Genomic DNA, 19,916 nt, shown 5'->3' on the forward strand with positions numbered 1-19,916 from the left:
GGCGTGCTGAGCCGATGGCTTCAAAGACAATACACGTAATAGTAAATTTCTTGGTGAAAATCTGGTATAGCCCTATAAAAAAGGCTATACCAGATATGTAGTATTGCGCCACAATAGAAGTCACTGTATATTAGGTTGATACGTTTAAGGAACATTTCAGCTCGTGCATGCAGATGCAAATTGGCGGAGGAGTTGTAAATAGATGGCAGGTGGAGATAGAAGGTGAATAGGACTCACAGAAAATGATGGGATGCAGAATTCTTATAGTTGCAAAAAGTGTATAGTGTAGCAGTGTAGCCATGTACTTGTATGTAAAGAGAAGTATCGAGCAGGGAGGGCTTTGCAAGGAAGGCTTTTAGGGAAGGTTTGTAAGGAAGGGGAGAAGGGAATTAAGGAAGAAAGGGTAGAGAAGGATAAGATCTTACAACTGGGACTGAGTATGATTCGAACAGTTCGGAAGCATGCATAAAAAGAAAAAAATGAATTAAATATTACAGTACATATTGTATAATGACCATGTAAATTATTGCAAATGGCACTAATAAGGAATCCCGTTTGTGATACGCTGGAACTCGTCGTAACCCTTGGTATAATACGATTCCATCGATTTTTTGATGAGGCCTCTCATATAGAGCGACGCCTCCTTCTCGGACTTGCGAGGAGCGAACCTCGATCTCAATTTCTTGATGGTATGTGGTTTAAAGCATGGCAAGCCGCTTTCGAGCATCGGATTCACGGTTCTGACAATGGTTTCCATGTAGGGCCTACACGCCAAGAATCCCTTCACGCATAGCTCTTCGAACCACTGGAATGCTTGGGTGTCCGAACGCCCTCCCAACACCATGACCATTTCGTGGGTCAATTTAAACGGTGCAACTTCGAATTTCACCCCCCCAGGAACTATATCGAAGCAGAAACCGAAATCGATATGCAACACATGACCCTGATCATCGTACATAATATTACCATTGTGACGATCCTTGAACTGAAGAATGTACGAGATGATGGAGTACGCAGCCAACGACTTGATCAAGTTGTTACGTGCCTTTTGGAATTCAATAGAGTTTTCAGGGCCAAATTTAGTAGTAAAATATTCGTATAAGCCATTAACAGCTTCTCTACCAAGCATATCTCTCGATACCGAGTTAGGGAGTACATCGATAACACCACAACCTGGCGCAGTTGCAGTTACTCTGTAAGGATAAACAAACAAATCCAAGCCAGCATTGGACCAAATGGTTCTAAAAACAGAGATTAATTGAAGTGCCAAAACATCCTGGCGACAATCATCACCAACTTTGAAAATAGCACTTTGCCATTTTTCGATTTGGGTTTTCACCTGTTCACCCAGTTCATCTACATCATCCACATCCTTTTTTATCTTGAAAGTAGCCATGAACGGAGCCTTTGCATGTGATTGCAAAGGCTTACCTGACTTACGGTTGATATCTACAACCACTCCATCAGGGTTACTTGGCAAGTATACGCCTGGTTTGACCTCGATAATAGCCATTTCTTCATCAATTTTTACCTTCTTTTCTGCCTTAGACTTCTTAATGTATGGTTTCAATTTACCAGAAATACTTGTGACTTCATTAAAGAAACCAAATTCCTTTTCGTAGAACGTAAAATCTTCTTTACTCAAGGATTTGAGCATTGAATCCTGAATTCTATCAAGGACTGGCTTCAATGAATCCGGTTCTGTTGAATCTTCGTCCTTATAACTGTTTGCTAACATATTCCAAATAATTTGGTGAGCAAACAATTGCGAAACTTTAGCAGTCTCTAGAATGAACCTTTCAACGTAGCCCTTTGCATCGAATCTCAACGATTGAACAATCTGTGGAACGTAGAAGAACGTCAAATTTGTGTCATGGTGCTCTAATGATCTCATGGTATATTGAAGAATATACGGATTGCTACCAAACGGAGGTAAGAACAATGTTATTGCATCAATCGGCGACAATGGTTCCCAGAATAATAAGTGATGAGAAGGCATATTAGTTCTACTATTTATACCAATAAAGTATTGTACGGCGTCAGGATAAGATATAGCTGGCAATGGGTTTTCTGTAATCAAATGCTGTAAAATTTGATCCAAATCTTTAAGTTTATATCTGAGAGCTAAATTAACTGCTAATATTGGATCCAACTTATATGCGTTCGAAATATCAATACCGCTGATATGACTGGAAGTGAATTTTCCTTTTAAATCACGAGCATTAATTGGGTTTAACCATACAGAAATTTTTGAAATTTCATCATCAAGGAAAAACATGATGAGTGCCTTTTTTGACTCCAATTCATTATTCTTCATGGCGCTTGTATGTGATACTAGACGAGCAGTTTCTTGCAATAGACTATAATCGGCTTTAGTTTTGAGTAGATTAGACCCAAATGGATAGCTTGCCCTTTGTCTAAACCAAGACAAAGTTGCATCAAATATTGCTTCGGTAAGACTGAAAACACTCCTGGAGCCTAATTTGATATGATAGTTTAAAACATGGAAGGCGAATCTAATTAATTCAAATCTCACAACTCTAGCATATGGATGGAGACTTGCAATAGCCAATTCCCTTAAGCCAAAGTCAACGAATCTAGTAAATACTTTAAGTAAATGATCACTTTGATATAATGTTGCTTCGAAATTTGACGCAAATAATTTGATTATTTGCATGTGGGGATCAAAGCTCTTGCTAGTAGCATTACCAAGTCTGTTTACTACTTTCCGGTCGCTCGGGCTATATTCCATTTTTGCAAATTCAGGATTGCAAATATCATGGTTCGTGGAATATAAGCCTTGTTTCATTTTAATTGATGACTCCCACTTCTTTGCAATCTCAGACAAGAGTATAACAGACAAGTTAGGACGTTCTTTCATAACAGCAAACCAGATGCCAGTCGCAGTTTTCATAATAGACGATTCAAATATGGCAAATGGAATTTCAACAAGATATCTGATTATTTCAGCGGAATTATTATAAGAGACAAGCGCTAAACCCGCAAGTTCACTTAACAAGTCAATAGTCTCATCATTGGATATATTGTATTGATTATCAGAAATCTTCCTTTTAATTTCGACCACTTTTTGACGCATAGTATTGAACGCATTTTCAGTATCATCTTGAGAGTGTAGTGGAACTTTGTCCATTAGTTTAGTAACAAGATTACTTCTCCAACTTAACTGGGAGACAAATACAGGTAAGGTGTTAAAATTTTGAGGAACAAACTTTGAAACATTAGACAATTCCCTATCATTAGCTAAAACACTACCAGCCATTTCTAAAGCAAATGAGACACCATATTGAACTTTGTCATCAGATTGAAATGTCTCTAAGCCAGAAATATAAGATTGAATTAACGCCTTAACATCAACATTACATTTTACTAAGATCAACTTCAACCAACTCTTTGCTTTGTCATGGAAACGTTTGAACGTTTCATTACGCCACTTGTATGAATCCGGTAAAAGTAATTGTATGCCAGTTCTATCGGCACGGAAGGATGTTTTGGGCTCATATTGGTTTTCATCAGCGTCAACGATGCTTTCAAAAAGGAGCGTTAGTAAATCAAATAAGGCGAACAAACTTTTGTGATGGCATAAAGAAGAAGGAATTTTATTGATCAAGGTATCACAAGACTGCAAAGCCGCATCCTGCAAATCTTCAATCCTATGACAACAGAGTGCCAACATACATGTTAGCTGTTCAGCGATATTCTCCGAAGTGAATTGCGCATTACCTCCATTGTTGACTAGAGAAACAAAGTCTTCAACAATCTTATTGGAAATGTTACCAATGTACTTATCGATACTACTAGTTTTAATAGAAGGATCAGAATAACACTGCAAAATAGTGGAACAATCACCCGATTTAACTCTTAATGATTCAACAAATACAGTAGCGGATACGAACATTAATTTCGGGTAAGACATAGTCCTATTTACTTCAAATATGTCACCCATAATATGTCTGTGATCCTTGACATTGTGGTTTGATGAACCTCTTCTCAAAACAGTATTTAATTCCAAAGAAGTTTCAGTTCTATCCCAAGATAATTCAGAAGCTAATGGCGGTGAATTATATGCAATTCTTTCTAATTCAACTCTGTACTTTTTTACATTTTTTGAATTAATGGAATAGCCATGAACTACCATATTAAACCAAATATTTCTGAATAAATTAATTGTAGACGTGTCATTGATAATTAATGGAGACTTTCCTCTATGAACATCTGGCAAGAGTTCTGCCAATGGCTGCAAATAAATCCCGATCTGATCACTAATTTCGCTAATCTCAGTGTGTGGTCTATGGTGCTCCAACACTCTAACATCACCTTTACTGATAATCGCTTGCAAAATCTCATGTAAGTAAATCTTGAATAACGGATTATCAGGTTCAAGCTTGTGGGACAAACTAATTCTTGCTTTGATCAAAGAATTTAATAGACGAGAATTTCCTCCTTCCAATGCATCAAGGGATAACTTATTTAATAGTTTAGATAAAATAATGAATTCACGATTAGGCAAAAATGGGGCACATGATACTAATCCTTTCAATAATATATCCCCAATCCTCGAGTTTAATTTCGCAGTTTTTTGGGATAAGATAGTAACTGCTAGAGTACTAATCGTTTCATCGTTACAAGCTTGAGTAATATCAACAATTGCAATAATGGCGTTTTCACATACTCTCATGTAATCTGATTCTTCATAATCTCCTACAGATGCTTTATCATGAACAATAGGATCAGCTTTTTCGTTAACAAGTGAATTCATTGATGTGAATCTAGAAACACTTCTAGATATGTTTAAGTCTCTAGGAGCAAATTTATCAGGAGGTCTTCCTAACGCTGTATTTCTCTTGACTGAATTTCTAGCTTGCACGCCGTCATCCCCAATAAACAATAAATTCGTTAATGCATAAATAGTAGTAACAACTGCATCCTGAGAAAAACATTTACTTGCTAACCCCACACTTTTCGAAGAAATCAGGCAATACGTAGTATCAAATTTGGGGTTTGCTACCAAAGAAGTAAACGCTCTTGTAATCGGTGGTCCAACTTGTTCATCTTTAAATACTAAGAGGGATCCTAATTGAATAACACTTAAGCCTAAGTTGATATCTAACATAACATCATAGATAGATAAGCAATTTTTCAAGAATTTTTTTGCAATTAAAATATCAACATTATCAGTAAATGTACCACACCCAATTATATGTAAATTAATAGACTTCGCTAAGTATCCGGTTTTCAATCTATTGAAGCTGGAATACACAATATATGTTTCACCCCTATCCAAGAATTCCATTTTTTGTACTGCCATGTAGGACAATTTATCAATAATGTTCATATGAAATTCGGAAACGTCCATTAACCCAGCAGAGCTGTTCAGATCGCAATTGGAATCATTATCCTCATACTGTCTAGAAGCTTTCGTTAATAAGTATTCCAATAAAGAGGTCTGAGTGTTACCAAGAATGGAATCAATAATGGAGCACTGCAATTTGCTTAAACGTTCAATATAAAGGATTGGTGAGAAATCACAAACAACATCACGGTCTATCAACGAAGAATACTCATTCGGTTGCGAATACAAAACGTTTGAATAAATCTCTGCTTCATTGAGAAACTCAAAATTATCAATACAAGTGTCCAACGTAATAAAGGTGTTGAATGACTTTTCTGAATGATGAAAGATCCACGCATTCCCAACCAACCCTTCAATAAATCCCAAGAGGGTCAAATAGCTGGATAGCTCAAATGTCTTGTTATGAAATAATTTTTCGTTAAATTCAGCAAGTAGATCTAGCACCTTATCAAGAAAAAGAGAATTGAATTTTCTACCTAGATTGATTGCAGCAGTAGTTAACTTTTCACCAAGGAAATTCCAGGGAGAAGATTTATGTGTTAAATCAAATACGGAATTGGAAAACTTCTGATTTGGTAATTCTAATAAATATAATCTAATTTTGTCTATAAGTATTTTTGCTTGCTTAGGGAACTTCATGTCTGATGCAGTTGATTCACATAATGCAATCAAAACTTCAAATTCTTTAGGAGAAATAGCAACATCTGATAGCTGCGTTTTTTCATTTCTTGTTGTATGTGATAGCAAATTGAAGAAATCATCCGTTGTTTCTCCGCTAGCTTCTTGTAAACAAGTAGGGGAATTTTCAACCGATAATTTTGCTAATTTCTTTAAAGCATCTCCCCTAATTGAGCCACGTGGAATTCCAGAGTAGTCCATTATCCAATTGCCAACGGTTTTATAGATTTGGGATCTCAGTTAATAAATAAGCCTAGTGAATCAATCTCTGAAAATCTATATATGCTGGATATCTCTTGTGATTTCTTCACCAAAGATCGACGCGTGCACGTGCATATAGAGCTAGTACTACCACTACTAAACATATTCACCATTATCCATTTATTGTTATTATATAGAATCTAATATACAGATTATATGATACTAAGAGACTTCGAAATAGGTATCAGCGAACAGGGAAACGTTAGAATGGAGAAAACTAAAAAAAAGAATTCTCAAATGCCCAGTAAATTGTGAGGATTGAAGAGAATTCTCCAATTCTAATCCAGAAGTAAAATATATATGATTGAATGCTAATCGACAATCCCAATGGTAAGAAATGCCCTTACTTTTACTAATCGTAGAACAAAACACTACTCGCCACTAAACTGACGAATCGCTATGCTTATGAGTAAGTTTCGATCAAAGTATCTCTCAAGTTACCAGATATAGAGTCTGGTTGAGCATCTTGCAATCTAAATATAGATTCAACAACAGATAATTCTGGAGCAGTGGTATCTAAACCGGTGACAGCTAACCAATCATTAACAACCATTCCAGCACCAACAACGGCAGAACCTCTGTTAACAGTACCTGCAACTAATGGAACTTGTAATAATGATGACAATTCTTCTTGATCTTGGATAGATGTTTGTGGATGCACTAAACCCCCTTGGTTGGACAAGGAACAGTACGAACCAACTAAAACATTACCTGCAATAGTTTGACGGAAAACTTCAACACCTAATACATCAGCAATTAATTCTTCAGTTTCTCTTTCAATATCTGGGTGAACTAATGCAACGTAATCATTACAACAGATAACATTACCTAAAGCTGATAATCTTTCTTCAACTCTTTGAATTTTGACAGTATCCGGTAAGGAGTTTCTTAAATGCATTAATTCTTGATCGGTTGTTTGAGTTGGAACCAACAAACCACGTCTGTTACCAGCAGTCATTCTACCGACTATACGGGTACCAGCAATAGTTGTGTGAACAATTGGGATAACATCACCTAATTCGGCTTCAAAAGCAGAATAAAAGTTTTCTGATCCACCAACGGCGACAAGACAGTACGAGTTGGTTAACTTGGAAAAGACACCAACTTCGTTAGAATTTTCAAATTGTGTTCTACTAGCCATAATTACTAATTAAAAAGAATGATTAAGAAGAAATATATTAAGTCTATAAGGGTATGATATATTTGATGATGTGAGATGAGTGAAATTTTTTTTTGCCATAAACCACGTGACCAGGAACTCAAAATATTTTCCCTAATAGGTTAGTTGCAATCATAATGACTAATATATAATCCTGGTGTATTTTGTCTAGTTATCATACAGCCTATCAAATACCGACTAATCAAAAGATCATAGGCATGTACTGAAGTGTAGCTACAAAATTTGTTCAATTTAAAAATTTTGATATCATTATTTATTAAATATACTTTGGAAATACAACTATATACACAAGAATTAAAAAAAAAATTCAATGTCAGACTTAGTCAAGAGGAGTTGAGTCTAAGTAATCATCTTCATCTTCACTATCTTTCCAGTCGTCGACTTGGACATCTGCCATATCTTCATCTTCTGCCTCATGGTTTGGTAAGACTTCCAAGCCTTTAGGACCTAAAGTAACTCTAGCTACTTCCTTGTCCTTGATTTGACCCTTTAATAATAAGACAGCCAAACGGTTCAAAATTTCACTTTGGATAAGACGGTTAAGTGGTCTTGCACCAAGATCGGGAGAATAACCTTTGTTGCACAAGTATTCCAATGCAGCATCATCGACCTCCAAAGCTAAAGCTTTACCATTGGCCGCAAATCTCTCTTGTATTTCTTTCAATCTGATCTTGACAATCTTAGAAATAGCCTTCTTCGACAATCTATTGAAAATGACTGTGCTTGAAATACGATTCAAGAATTCAGGCCTGAAATTAGCCCTAACAGCATCCATGACTAATCCTTTTGTAGTGTCGTCAATCGTAGGGCCCTTTGAGGCATTGATATACTCTGCACCAATGTTCGATGTCATAATTATGATTGAATTGGAGCAATTGACTAACTTACCTTGGGAAGAAGTGACTCTACCATCGTCCAAAATTTGTAACAAAATTGTTAAGACTTCGGGAGCAGCTTTCTCGACCTCGTCAAATAAAATCACCGAGTAAGGACGACGTAATAAGGCTTCGGTTAAAATACCACCCTCTTCGTATCCAACATACCCTGGAGCTGCACCTAACAACTTAGATGCAGACCATTTATCGCCTAATTCGGAACAGTCAATTCTTATCATAGCTCTTTCATCTGCAAATAAGAATCCAGCAACCTTCTTAGCCAATTCAGTTTTACCTGAACCAGATAAACCTAAGAACAAGAAAGAAGCTGGTTGATTTGGGTTCGCTAATCCCGAACGGTTTAATCTGATAGCATTGGAGACAGCCTTAACAGCCTTACTTTGACCGACAACCTCTGAAGACAATTCCCTTTCCATATTGATCAACTTAGTGTTCTCAGCTTGAGACAATTTTGTTACTGGAATACCTGTTAATCTTGCGGCAGTTTCAGCAACCTGTTCACTACTGACAGCATTCTTTAACATTGATTCTGAACCTAAGGACTGTTCTTCTTCTGCTACCTTTACTTCCAACTCTTCAATTTGTTTAGCAACATCTGGAATAGCGAAGTATCTCAAATCAGCAGCGGTTGCAGTATCATGTCTTCTTTCAGCGTCCAGTGCCTTGATTTCTAGTTCATCTAACTTACGTTTTGCTGCAATTAATTCTTCATGGCCCGCACGTTCTTGGTTGAATCTTTCTCTTAATGGACCTAATTGTTCTTCTAATTCAGCCTTCTTTCTTTTAGCAACTTCAAGACGGTCTTTGGAATCTGCATCAGCTTCAACATCTCTTTCTAATGCATTAATTTCAACTTCAATTAAATGCAACTGTCTTTCCAAAGTATCTAATTCTTCTGGCTTAGAATCTCTTGCAACGGCAACCGTAGCTGCAGTTTCATCTATAAGATCAACAGCTGAATCAGGCAAACTTCTGTAAGTTAAATACCTCGAAGCTAATTGAGCAGCAGTAACTAAAGCACTATCCAAAATACGAACACCGTGATGGATTTCATATCTTGGTTGTAAACCTCTCAATATAGCGACAGTTTCTGGAACAGTGCTAGCAGGAACATCAATTTTTTGGAACCTTCTTTCGAAAGCACCATCCTTTGCGATAAACTTACGGTATTCAGTGAATGTGGTTGCACCGATACAATGAAGAGAACCTCTAGCCAACATTGGCTTTAATAAATTAGCTGCATCGGATTTACCATCACCCATTAACATATGAATTTCGTCTATGAAAAGAATAATCATTTCATTTGATTTTTCAATATCATTCAAGACACCCTTAATTCTTTCTTCAAATTCACCTTTGTACTTTGCACCTGCGGTCAAAGCACCCAAATCCAATGCAAATAAACGAGAATTGGCTAAAATATTTGGCACATCACCATCAATGATTCTTTGAGCAACCCCTTCAACAATAGATGTCTTACCAACACCAGGTTCACCAATCAAAACAGAGTTTGATTTGGTTCTTCTGGCCAAGACCCTAATGACCCTTCTTATTTCTTCTTCTCTTCCTATCACGGGGTCAATTTTACCTTCTCTGGCCTTCTCTGTGAAGTCTTCACAGTACTTGTTCAAGAATTCATAAGATGACGAGGAGTCAGCTTGTCTTGAATCAATTCTCTGGCTTCCTCTCAATTCGATGGCCTGTGTCTTGATGCTATCAACGTTAATTCCACTTTCCTTGAAAATAGCTTTAATCGAACTATCATCCAACAATGCCAATAACAAGTGATCTTGTGCAACAAAATCATCTTTCTGTTGTGATTTTATTTTTGTTGCATTGGCCAACACTTGGCCTGTAGCATAACTGGGTCTAATATCATCTGGTGCAGGAGTTTGTGATGGCAATCTAACTAAGTGCTTATTCACATTTCTTTCAAATGTAGGCCATTCATATCTAGCCTTTTGAATCAATGTTTTAAGATATTGTGTCGAATTTTCATCATCCGTTGGTACCATTGCTGCTAAAAAGTGCAATGGAGCTAACTGAGTGTGAGCATTATCTTTAGCTAACTGAGTAGCATTTGTAATGATCCTCAATGCGTTATCCGTAAATTCTGAATTATCCATTATGACTTATTAATTGTTTGGTAATTTCTAAACTTTAACTAAAAACCAACTAGCTTTCTATCCATATATACCAACAGGGGTGAGGATGCCAATAGCAACTAGAACTTACTAGAAGTCTGCCGATAAATCTCGAAAATTCTAGAAGCAGTTCGCAGCATTCGATGAAAAATTACACAAAATGAAATTAGAACAAAATCGAATAACATCCATAATGGATGAAGTCTACTAGAACATAGATCCTAGAACAAGGATCAAATGGAGTTAAAAATGATTATTCTACATAGGTTTGGAATATTTTTGTATTCTTAAAGACTTTTCCGAGAAGTTTTATGTCTCGTATTTTGTTCGTTAGATATTTTGCAGCCATGAGCAAAGCCCACGTACCGCAACTATAATGGGGCACAAATAAAAGGGACGACTTAGACTTATTGAGGGCTGTAAGAGAAAAACCATGGACATAAGCCGGTATGAGATACTATATTCCTAAGTAATAGTGAAATGATATCATGTGTCAACTGTCTATGACGCTTCAGTAACAGAATATCCGTTCGTAGTATGATAGTACAATAAGCGGAGAATATGGCCCTTAGACGACGAGCCGGATATGACAGGTGTAATAGGCATTTCATCGAGTGACCCTTCTCTATTATTTGGTCTCAAATCTGTCATCGAGTGGAATGCTATCTTGTAATCTTTCAAGGGTGGTCTCGTGTATATGTCAGCATTTACATCGATAAGTGACTCCGACCCTCACACTCGGCATTATTATCTATATACTATGGTGTGGTAGCTCCAAATGTCAATAATTAAGAATGACAAGATCTGTATCGGTTGTAGCATATGTCGCGTGCTGTAAGGTTTGAGGTTTACAAAAGTTCTAAAAGTTTAATAATATTTCAGCTATAAAGGGAAACCTATTTCAAAATGGAAGCTTAGGAGTAATTGAATATAGTCAAGAGACAGAGTAATAAGGTGACATAAATTTGAGAAGAAAGGGAGTTGGACTGACTTTTATTTGCTGAACTTTTAGTATCATCGTCATCATTACCATCAGAACCATTATCACTTGGCAAACTGGATTTTTTACTCTCACCATCGTCATCATCATCACCATCACTGTAAGAACTGTCTTCAAGTCCAGTTTCGTCGTACTCAACTAGTTGAATATAATCAGAACCGTACATAAACATTAACGATTTCACAATGTCTTTGACCCGAAATGTGTAGGCGATATCATGAAACAAGTAGTCCATTTCTCTTATGGAGCACATGGTAGAATTGCAAGAAAATGTAAAATATGGATATCTCTTTTCAATATATGTACTGGAAATTATCCAATCATCAACATCTAATTTATCGTAGGGCAAAACGTCCCCCGAACAGGACAATACTAGTGACTTTTGTGATGTACTTATTAGAAGAATAAGTGGTAAAAAGTACAAACTAAACCACATAATTACTATTATTGATATAATTAATGGAGCTTAATGGAGACAAATAATTGCTCTTATATATATAGCTTATTTCAATCGAGTATATTGATAATGTAGTTTAGGATATACGAAGTAAGCCCTTGTCTAAAAATGGAGAAAGCATAAGGCTAATTACGACCATACATGTATAAAAATTACCGTACTTTAATTACGTTGTTAGTTACAAACCTTGCATTACACATATACACTTATTTAAAGCTTAACACAATAACTCAATAACCAATCTGTTCAATCGATCCTGCTGGTCCGTACAGACCAGCTATCTTGTCCTCAATATACGAATAATAAGGGGGACCAAAGCACAGCACTAATACTATCAAAGCATCTTCAATGGGGAATGTAAAATCTTTAGTAAAATTCAGGCAGTTTGCACCCATAATGCAACAGTCGGTTTTATTGCAAGAAAATGTTTTAAACTGAATATAATCATCCCAGTTTTTATTAGATTCTTCCCACGCTTTATCAAATTGTAGAATATACTCTGAAGTACCATTAAGAGCCATGGATCCACTAACTAGTGAGCGCATTATAGCAGTTGCAATTATTATACTTGAGAAAATGTACATAACGGCTAACATATTAAAGGAAAAGTGCTTTCAATATATGGGTTCAACCGAAGGAATTAGTATGACATTTATAAAGAGAAAACATTTTTTTCACTCTAGTAGCTGGGAATATGCATCTACACACCAAATACTACGGCACTAACATTACGCTAACATCGTCATTAACCTATTAGTAAAAAAACAAACATAAGGTCCCATAATAGCCCTGGCGAAACTGTATTTGAATAATAATAAGAAATTTTTTGTAATGGACCATGCAGATATAAGCTTGTCAATAATAACTCCGTCAAAGTAACTGGATCTGGGTAAAGTCTCAATCTTTAGATGTAAACGCATCTATCACTTACACAACAAATGTAAATAAAAACCTAAAAAAAAGTTTAGGTTCTGAAACGATAAGGGGTATTAGGAAATATAATATTCTCTATCAAGATCATAGTCCTTGGCCCACGTCGGGCAGATATATAGTATCGATCATATGTTAAGTTGATAGTCGGCTATAGAAGCTTAGTATCACACGATATTATTTCCTTTTCGAATGATTGCCTACATGTCCGACGCTGTGTTATTTCCATCCTCATTCTCCATTTCTTCTTCGTTTACGCAGACTCAACGACTTCGATTAAAATAGAGACTGTATCATCCATAAGTAATTCAACCTCTACAAGATCAACTCTCAAATTACAACTTTAACCGTTAGTCTGTTACATGCAAGAATACTGCATTAGGTGGGTTTGTTACTCACTTTGTCATTTGGTGGTACCAATCAATATGAGCGATACCTTCAGATTTCGTATTTTTCAGACAGGTTTGAAAATACCGATCAACAGTAGATGACACATATTCAAGGGCACATATTGTATACATGTAATATTCATTGCGTTAGAGGGATATCTGCTCAAATCGATGATATTTATGAGGTTGTTAGACAAAATAAACCCGTATACCCCAAAACAAGATGTAGAAGAGAAATGACATTCAAAAAGTTAAAGATTATTGCTATCACCAGACTGTTTGCAAAATAATGCCAAGACTTAAAATAATCTTACCAGATAATCCATAAAGAGCATTGGAATATGTTGAATAGTGCAGTTTTTAATTTAAAGCCGTATGTCAAATCGAGATTTTTGCAGATTTACGATCGGAGTACATTCATAACTTACGAAAATTAGCACAAGTTTAGACAATTACCTCTAAGCTGTATAAGACGAATAATTGTATGACCATTCTTCCCAAAGGAATTATTGTCATAATCACTGCATCTAGCATTGTTATTAGCATCAACACTATCAACACCATCAACACCATCAACACCATCAACACAATGTATGGTATGAATAATTGTGTACTACCAAGTTTAGATAGGCTGAACAGATGCATTACATTGCATGACATATAAGTACATTAATGACTTCTTAATGTTGTCCCTAATACTAATGTACTTTAGAGATGGTTTATATTTGCATTACTACAAACCAGTTAAATGCTAAATTGATCAGTCTTGAAGAATTTCTTTAGATCATACAAAATTTTCCAAATCGTCTCGTAAGATACAAATTGTATTGTTCGATTACGAAGAGCTTGCCCTACTTCGATTAAACAAGGTGAAAGTTGGTTATTTACTTCACCATACTACAATGTCCAATTAGTTCATTAGATAAATATATCATAAACTGGGCAGTACTTATCAAATAAATTGTACTACAAAACATTTGATAGTAAACGTAGATTGCAAAACAATAATAAATGCGTGCATGAAAATCGCCTTTATGGCCAAGTTGGTAAGGCACCTCACTAGTAATGAGGAGATCGTCAGTTCGAATCTGGCTGAAGGCAGTTTTTTTTCCTTAGCCTAGACTTGATATACAAAGAATATGATATCTATTTAAGATACATTTCATATTTACGTTAACTATTTAGTTCCAGTAACCCTGTTGATACTGCTGTTGATACTGTTGTTGTTGGTGTGGTTGTTGCTGTTGTTGTTGCGGCGCAAAATTCAGAAAACCTGTTGGCTGCTGTGCAAAGCCAGTCTGTTGGGGTTGGAATCCTGAGAATCCAGTCTGTTGTGGTTGTTGTTGGAAACCAAAGCCCGTCTGTTGAGGTTGTTGAGGTTGTTGTTGGAAACCAAAACCAGTCTGTTGTTGTGGCTGTTGCTGAGAACCAAAACCTGTCTGCTGCGGTTGCTGCGAATTTGGCACTGCGGAGTTAGAGTTATTTTGGTTTGGCTGGCTGTACAATGATAATATTGCCTGTTTATTAGTCTGCTGCGCAACTAATTGCGGATTTTGTTGCTGATACAACATCTGTTGGTGTTGTTGGTTAGTTGGATCTAAGTATTGCTGACCGTTCGAATCTATATACGATATCTGTCCCGTAACAGGATCCGTATACTGGTAGATCTGTGCTTGAGTTACTGACGCACCGGTCGCTGAGGTTGGAACACTTGGCATTGTAGCGCCGGTATTTGTATTCGAACTGGCGTTCGAGTTGGACCACCAATCATTGCTTGGTTGTGTTTGCAGTTGCTGCTGACCAAGTACAGAATTCATAGGATTGTTTTCCAGAAGTGAAGTTGATCTGGCCGGTCTCGTGGGCAACGCCGGTGGAAGCTCTTCCTGTGCTGGGTTCACTTTTGCATCGTTGTCCAAAATGTCCAACGCAAACTCTATACTTCCATTACTTAACAATAATGCTTCTAGAATAGAGTCCCTGTTCGAATACCCATATCTTAATATTGTGTTCTCCTGCTTTGAATATTGAGTCGATTCAAACGTGGTTAACTTCCTATGACTCAAAGGTGGAATAGGATCCGAAGCCTTTGGTCTCATTGAATTCAGCCTCGATCTCAGCCTGTTTCCACTCACAGGGGTAGAAACACCATCACCCGAATATCTGCTATTTTTATCGTCGTATTCAACCGCAGCAAAGTTATCATCTCGGAACCTCCCCATTATGTACTTATCCTTAAGAAATTCTTCAATAGGCCCATCGTCGTCATCATCGTGAGGAAATGGAAACCTTTTAGGGTTCCATTTCTTCTTAGCCTTCTTATTTCCAATCCTTTTCAAGCAGTCTACTTGCTCGGATGTCCATTGATCTAATGTCAACGACTTAACCTTTGAAACGTCCTTTGGTAAAACCTTTCTATGAAGTGAAGCACATCTTCCACACAAGAGAACACCTAAGTTCCATGAAGCCCATGTCGGATATGCAGACCCACATTCACCGCATTTATTTTCGTTACCCCTACTATTTACTATATCAATCAATTGCTTCTCGATGTTCTTCTGGAACCTCTTAGACATTTTGTATCCTATATCTCTATTGCTTGGATATCTACAACCGAATTTACATAAATCCTTGAAATGTGAGACTTAATTTCGCTACGAGAAAATTCCACGCGTTATTCGGTACAATCAGTCATATGACTGGATATGACGTTTATAATGCTTGTTTCTATAGATTAATGCAACTATTATATATTGAGAGGAACTTCGTAGGAGTTTCTAGATGAGGATATTTCATTTATTCTTAAGGAATTTATGCTGATGTTAATATTCTCAAGTTCGTTTGTAAAATCCAACTCTTTCATGAGCCGGATCAATTTTCCAACTTCAGCACGATTTGTCTCGAAACCCTTTAATTCGCCTAGGATCAAGGAGATATGATAGTCCTGCTCAATAGGGGACTGCTCGCTTGTTACATCAAGCAATTTGATGTTATCAACGATTATCTGGTTTATATTTTTGAAAAATATAGTCGAGTCCGGGGTGAGGCGAACCTTACCAGCTATGAATATGCTATTTGTGGTGGAACTAGTATAGAAACTCAACTTCGGCTCAAAGTTCAAGGAAACGTATTTTTTTTCCTTGTTTTGAAGGCCTTCTTTCGTAGAAGTGGCCTGGAATAAAATCCGGTTGAGATTACTAATTCTTTCAGCCTCCTTGGAGTCCTCTTGTACCAAGCTTGCAGGAATAGGCATATTGGATAGGGACCCACTAACATTCTCGATATATTGTTTCATCTTGTAAGATTCTCCTCTGACATTCGGAAAGAGTGTAATATGGTGGCTTCTAAGCAACTGGTTGTTGGTCACACTGAACCGTCCATCCAAACCCTTCGACGGTGCACCCACAATGTTCCAATTGTACTTTTTACCCACTCCTGGGTTCCTAGTGTGCACATGTTTAATGGTTCTATTGCAAATCAGCTTCAAGTGGTTGAGGACCGAGAGAGATGGGTTCCAAGGAATATACACAAATATGCTCGACATGTCAAATTGGTTGGAATAATTTTGCAGATATATGTTTAGTTCGGGTACCGGAGGAAGCTCGTCGGTGTCAGAATCTTCAGAGGACGAGTAGTCGTATATATTTTCCATATCTTGTAGCCATCACCTGTGCAGCTCATTGGGACGTAAATGTCTGGGCATAACCTGTAAACAATCCAATTGGTTCCAAATCTGCAAAACTTAGAATATTGCTGGTTAATCTTTATTCCGCGCACGCGGTCTCTTATGATCTTGTGGGACCGACTGTCTGACTATCGTTTAGCCATACGATTTATCCATTCGTGAGTCACGGTTTTCAATCATCCCTTCCGGCACGTAATAGAAGTCGCAAATTTATGTACTACCCCACATCAACGCTAATTCATATCTAAGCGAATTGGACAAAAAAGTTTCGCATCGCTCTGGATAATCGTTTATCCACAGATTGAAAAGTTATGACGAGCAATTATGTCCATAATGCAGATTGATTTTCTTGTAGTAAAGAGTGGGACATACCCCAAGAATAGCCTTTGATCGGTTTTGGGACTTGTACCCCGGATTCCATACGTTCAACATTCAGCCTGCTCTATTGAAAGCCTTTGTTTGCTCGTATCATGATGCCCCGTAATCGTTCGTAAAAAATATTCGAGAAATTTTTTAACATATTAAATTTTACTCCGGGGATGATTAAACTCCTCCTGTCTGACGTTCATTTTACCGCAACGGGGATTAGTATATGAATAGAGACAAGTATTTAATAAGAAGCTTTTTCTGATATTCTAAAGATTTAGTTTATGGTTCAACAAGTTGAAGATAAGAAGACCGCAGACAATGGGAAAGAACGTATTAAACAAATTAAAGAGAAGGCTTTCAAATGCCGGTGATTCGATGTCTATTAAGTCAGCGAAAGAAAATGAGACTCATATTCCTATTCCAAATGAGATCTACAATTGGAAGATTGTTTTAGTTGCACTTGTTTCTGCATCTGCGGCTATCATCATTGGTTACGACTCAGGTTTTATTGGAGGCACTGTCTCGTTGGTAAGTTTCCAACAAGAGTTTGGTTTAGATAAGATGCTGCCAGATCAAAGTACCCTTATCACTGCTAATGTTGTTTCTGTGTTCCATGCTGGTGCTTTCTGGGGTTCATTAATTATGTACCCAATTGGTGAAGTTTTAGGTAGAAAGGCTGGGTTGATTATTTCTGGATTCTTGTTAACCTTTGGTGCTGCTATTACATTAATTGCAAATCAAGATAGAGGATTAGGAGCTATCTATGCAGGTCGAATCATTACTGGTATTGGTATTGGTGGGTGTTCAGGATTGGCTCCAATTTATATTTCTGAAATCAGTCCTTCTTCCATCAGAGGTAAGTTAGTTGGATGCTGGGAATTATCGTGGCAAATTGGTGGTATCGTCGGATACTGGATCAATTACGGTGTCTTAGAACATATTCCAAATTCTACAAAACAATGGATTATTCCGTTTGCTATTCAATTAATTCCATCTGGTATTTTCTTCGGTTGTTTATTCCTCATTCCTGAATCACCAAGATACTTGATCTCGAGAGGTAAGATGGCCAAGGCTAAGAAGAATTTAGCTTTCTTGAGAGGTTTGCCTGAGGATCACGAATATTCCTTACATGAAATTGATATCTTTACCACTGATATTGAAGAAAGAATTGCTAAGATCGGAAATGGGTTCTTTGCTCCAATTGTTGAAATTTTTACAAATAAGAAATTAATTTATAGATTATTCTTATCAACTGCATTATTTCCAATGCAAAATGGTTCTGGTATTAATGCTATTAACTACTATTCTCCAACCGTTTTTAAGTCTTTAGGCGTTAGTGGCCCTAATGCTGGTTTATTGTCTACTGGTATCTTCGGTATATTAAAAGGATTTGCATCTGTTATTTGGATTTTCTTCGTGGTGGAAATAATGGGTCGTCGTACTGCCTTGATTTGGTTCTCAATTCCATGTTCGCTTTGTATGTGGTATATTGGTGCATACATCAAGATTTCAGACCCAGCCGCAAGATTAGCATCCGGTAATACTAAGATGGATGCCGGTGGTAAGGCTGCGCAGGCTTTATTATACATTTGGACTATCTTCTACGGGGCTTCATGGAACGGTACTCCATGGGTTATTAATTCAGAGATTTTTTCTCAGGAAGTTAGAACTTTCACTCAGGCTGTTAACTCTTCTTCGAACTGGTTCTGGGCTTTCATTATGGGAAGATTTACTGGGAGAGCCTTTGAAGCAACCTCATACGGGTTATACTTCTTATTTGGGGCATGTATGATTGTGTTTCCTATTATCATTTTCTTCTTTTACCCTGAAACCAAGGGTGTTCCATTAGAAGCTATCGACCACTTGTTCGAAGTTCCAGCCTGGAGAGCAAGAGAATACGCATTAGATAAATTCGAAAGAGAATATGAAAATGGAGAATTAATCCAAGAACATGCTCATGAAGTAAATGCACATGGTTCTGTTACATCAGATGACGAAAAAGTTGGGGGTGTTCAAATCAATGTAACAAATGGAAGTTCATTTGCATCTAACTCTATCAACGACAGAACATGAGTTCATTTTAAATTTAGAATATGCTTTGAAAGATGATTATTTAGCTGGCTAATCAATTATTTGTTCCAATTTCATGCGACTGTATTTCTATAGTACAATACGATATAACAATGATATTACTGTGAAAAAAAGGCCGACTCCTATTCGTAAGCACACAATCATCCAAATACCCAGAGAGGTACTATGAAATAGAATGACCCGAAGAATTGGTATGTGACCTTCGCCGTAACTCCATTTGAAAAGTGTATTCCCTAATATTCTTCCTACGGGTAACCGTTTATGCGCAGAAAGAAAAAAAGATCTTCCTAGACTTTTTGAATTCATACCGGATTTATGTCATACCAAGCCAACAATCTATATTTGTCATTTTCTGCTTACCTGTACATTAAATGTAATCTGATTCGCAGAGTTGTTGCATAGTAACTCTATAGCGACGACTGTATGCAACGCAACTATTGTACAGCATCGGCTAAATTTTTTTGAATC

General features: G+C 37.0%; 9 protein-coding genes and 1 non-coding gene across 10 annotated transcripts; 2 read left to right on the forward strand and 8 right to left on the reverse strand. All coding sequences in view use genetic code 12, as the record gives it.

Moving 5' to 3' along the window:
• Nucleotides 1-538: 538 nt before the first annotated feature.
• On the reverse strand, nt 539-6,250 carry DEHA2E03982g (DEHA2E03982p; the record flags this gene model as incomplete). The annotated part of the gene is made up of 1 exon (XM_002770365.1): nt 539-6,250. The coding sequence occupies one exon, from the start codon at nt 6,248-6,250 to the stop codon at nt 539-541; it is 5,712 nt and encodes a 1,903-aa protein (XP_002770411.1).
• A 463-nt stretch (nt 6,251-6,713) lies between these two features.
• Nucleotides 6,714-7,451, reverse strand: DEHA2E04004g (DEHA2E04004p; the record flags this gene model as incomplete). The annotated part of the gene is made up of 1 exon (XM_459497.1): nt 6,714-7,451. One exon carries the CDS (start codon nt 7,449-7,451, stop codon nt 6,714-6,716), a length of 738 nt encoding a protein of 245 aa, XP_459497.1.
• A 358-nt stretch (nt 7,452-7,809) lies between these two features.
• On the reverse strand, nt 7,810-10,512 carry DEHA2E04026g (DEHA2E04026p; the record flags this gene model as incomplete). The annotated part of the gene is made up of 1 exon (XM_459498.1): nt 7,810-10,512. One exon carries the CDS (start codon nt 10,510-10,512, stop codon nt 7,810-7,812), a length of 2,703 nt encoding a protein of 900 aa, XP_459498.2.
• Nucleotides 10,513-11,031: 519 nt separating this feature from the next.
• DEHA2E04048g (DEHA2E04048p) lies at nt 11,032-11,181 on the reverse strand (the record flags this gene model as incomplete). Its single annotated transcript, XM_459499.1, has 1 exon — nt 11,032-11,181. The coding sequence occupies one exon, from the start codon at nt 11,179-11,181 to the stop codon at nt 11,032-11,034; it is 150 nt and encodes a 49-aa protein (XP_459499.1).
• Nucleotides 11,182-11,444: 263 nt separating this feature from the next.
• On the reverse strand, nt 11,445-11,966 carry DEHA2E04070g (DEHA2E04070p; the record flags this gene model as incomplete). Its single annotated transcript, XM_002770366.1, has 1 exon — nt 11,445-11,966. The coding sequence occupies one exon, from the start codon at nt 11,964-11,966 to the stop codon at nt 11,445-11,447; it is 522 nt and encodes a 173-aa protein (XP_002770412.1).
• Nucleotides 11,967-12,217: 251 nt separating this feature from the next.
• Nucleotides 12,218-12,583, reverse strand: DEHA2E04092g (DEHA2E04092p; the record flags this gene model as incomplete). The annotated part of the gene is made up of 1 exon (XM_459500.1): nt 12,218-12,583. The coding sequence occupies one exon, from the start codon at nt 12,581-12,583 to the stop codon at nt 12,218-12,220; it is 366 nt and encodes a 121-aa protein (XP_459500.2).
• A 1,751-nt stretch (nt 12,584-14,334) lies between these two features.
• On the forward strand, nt 14,335-14,407 carry DEHA2E04114r. Its single transcript has one exon. It is a non-coding gene; the product is annotated as a tRNA-Thr (tRNA).
• An 80-nt stretch (nt 14,408-14,487) lies between these two features.
• DEHA2E04136g (DEHA2E04136p) lies at nt 14,488-15,879 on the reverse strand (the record flags this gene model as incomplete). The annotated part of the gene is made up of 1 exon (XM_002770367.1): nt 14,488-15,879. The coding sequence occupies one exon, from the start codon at nt 15,877-15,879 to the stop codon at nt 14,488-14,490; it is 1,392 nt and encodes a 463-aa protein (XP_002770413.1).
• Nucleotides 15,880-16,049: 170 nt separating this feature from the next.
• On the reverse strand, nt 16,050-16,955 carry DEHA2E04158g (DEHA2E04158p; the record flags this gene model as incomplete). The annotated part of the gene is made up of 1 exon (XM_002770368.1): nt 16,050-16,955. The coding sequence occupies one exon, from the start codon at nt 16,953-16,955 to the stop codon at nt 16,050-16,052; it is 906 nt and encodes a 301-aa protein (XP_002770414.1).
• A 720-nt stretch (nt 16,956-17,675) lies between these two features.
• DEHA2E04180g (DEHA2E04180p) lies at nt 17,676-19,430 on the forward strand (the record flags this gene model as incomplete). The annotated part of the gene is made up of 1 exon (XM_459502.2): nt 17,676-19,430. The coding sequence occupies one exon, from the start codon at nt 17,676-17,678 to the stop codon at nt 19,428-19,430; it is 1,755 nt and encodes a 584-aa protein (XP_459502.2).
• Nucleotides 19,431-19,916: the final 486 nt, after the last annotated feature.

Source organism: Debaryomyces hansenii (genome assembly GCF_000006445.2).
Source record: "Debaryomyces hansenii CBS767 chromosome E complete sequence".
In the NCBI taxonomy this organism is placed as follows: Eukaryota; Fungi; Ascomycota; class Pichiomycetes; order Serinales; family Debaryomycetaceae; genus Debaryomyces; species Debaryomyces hansenii.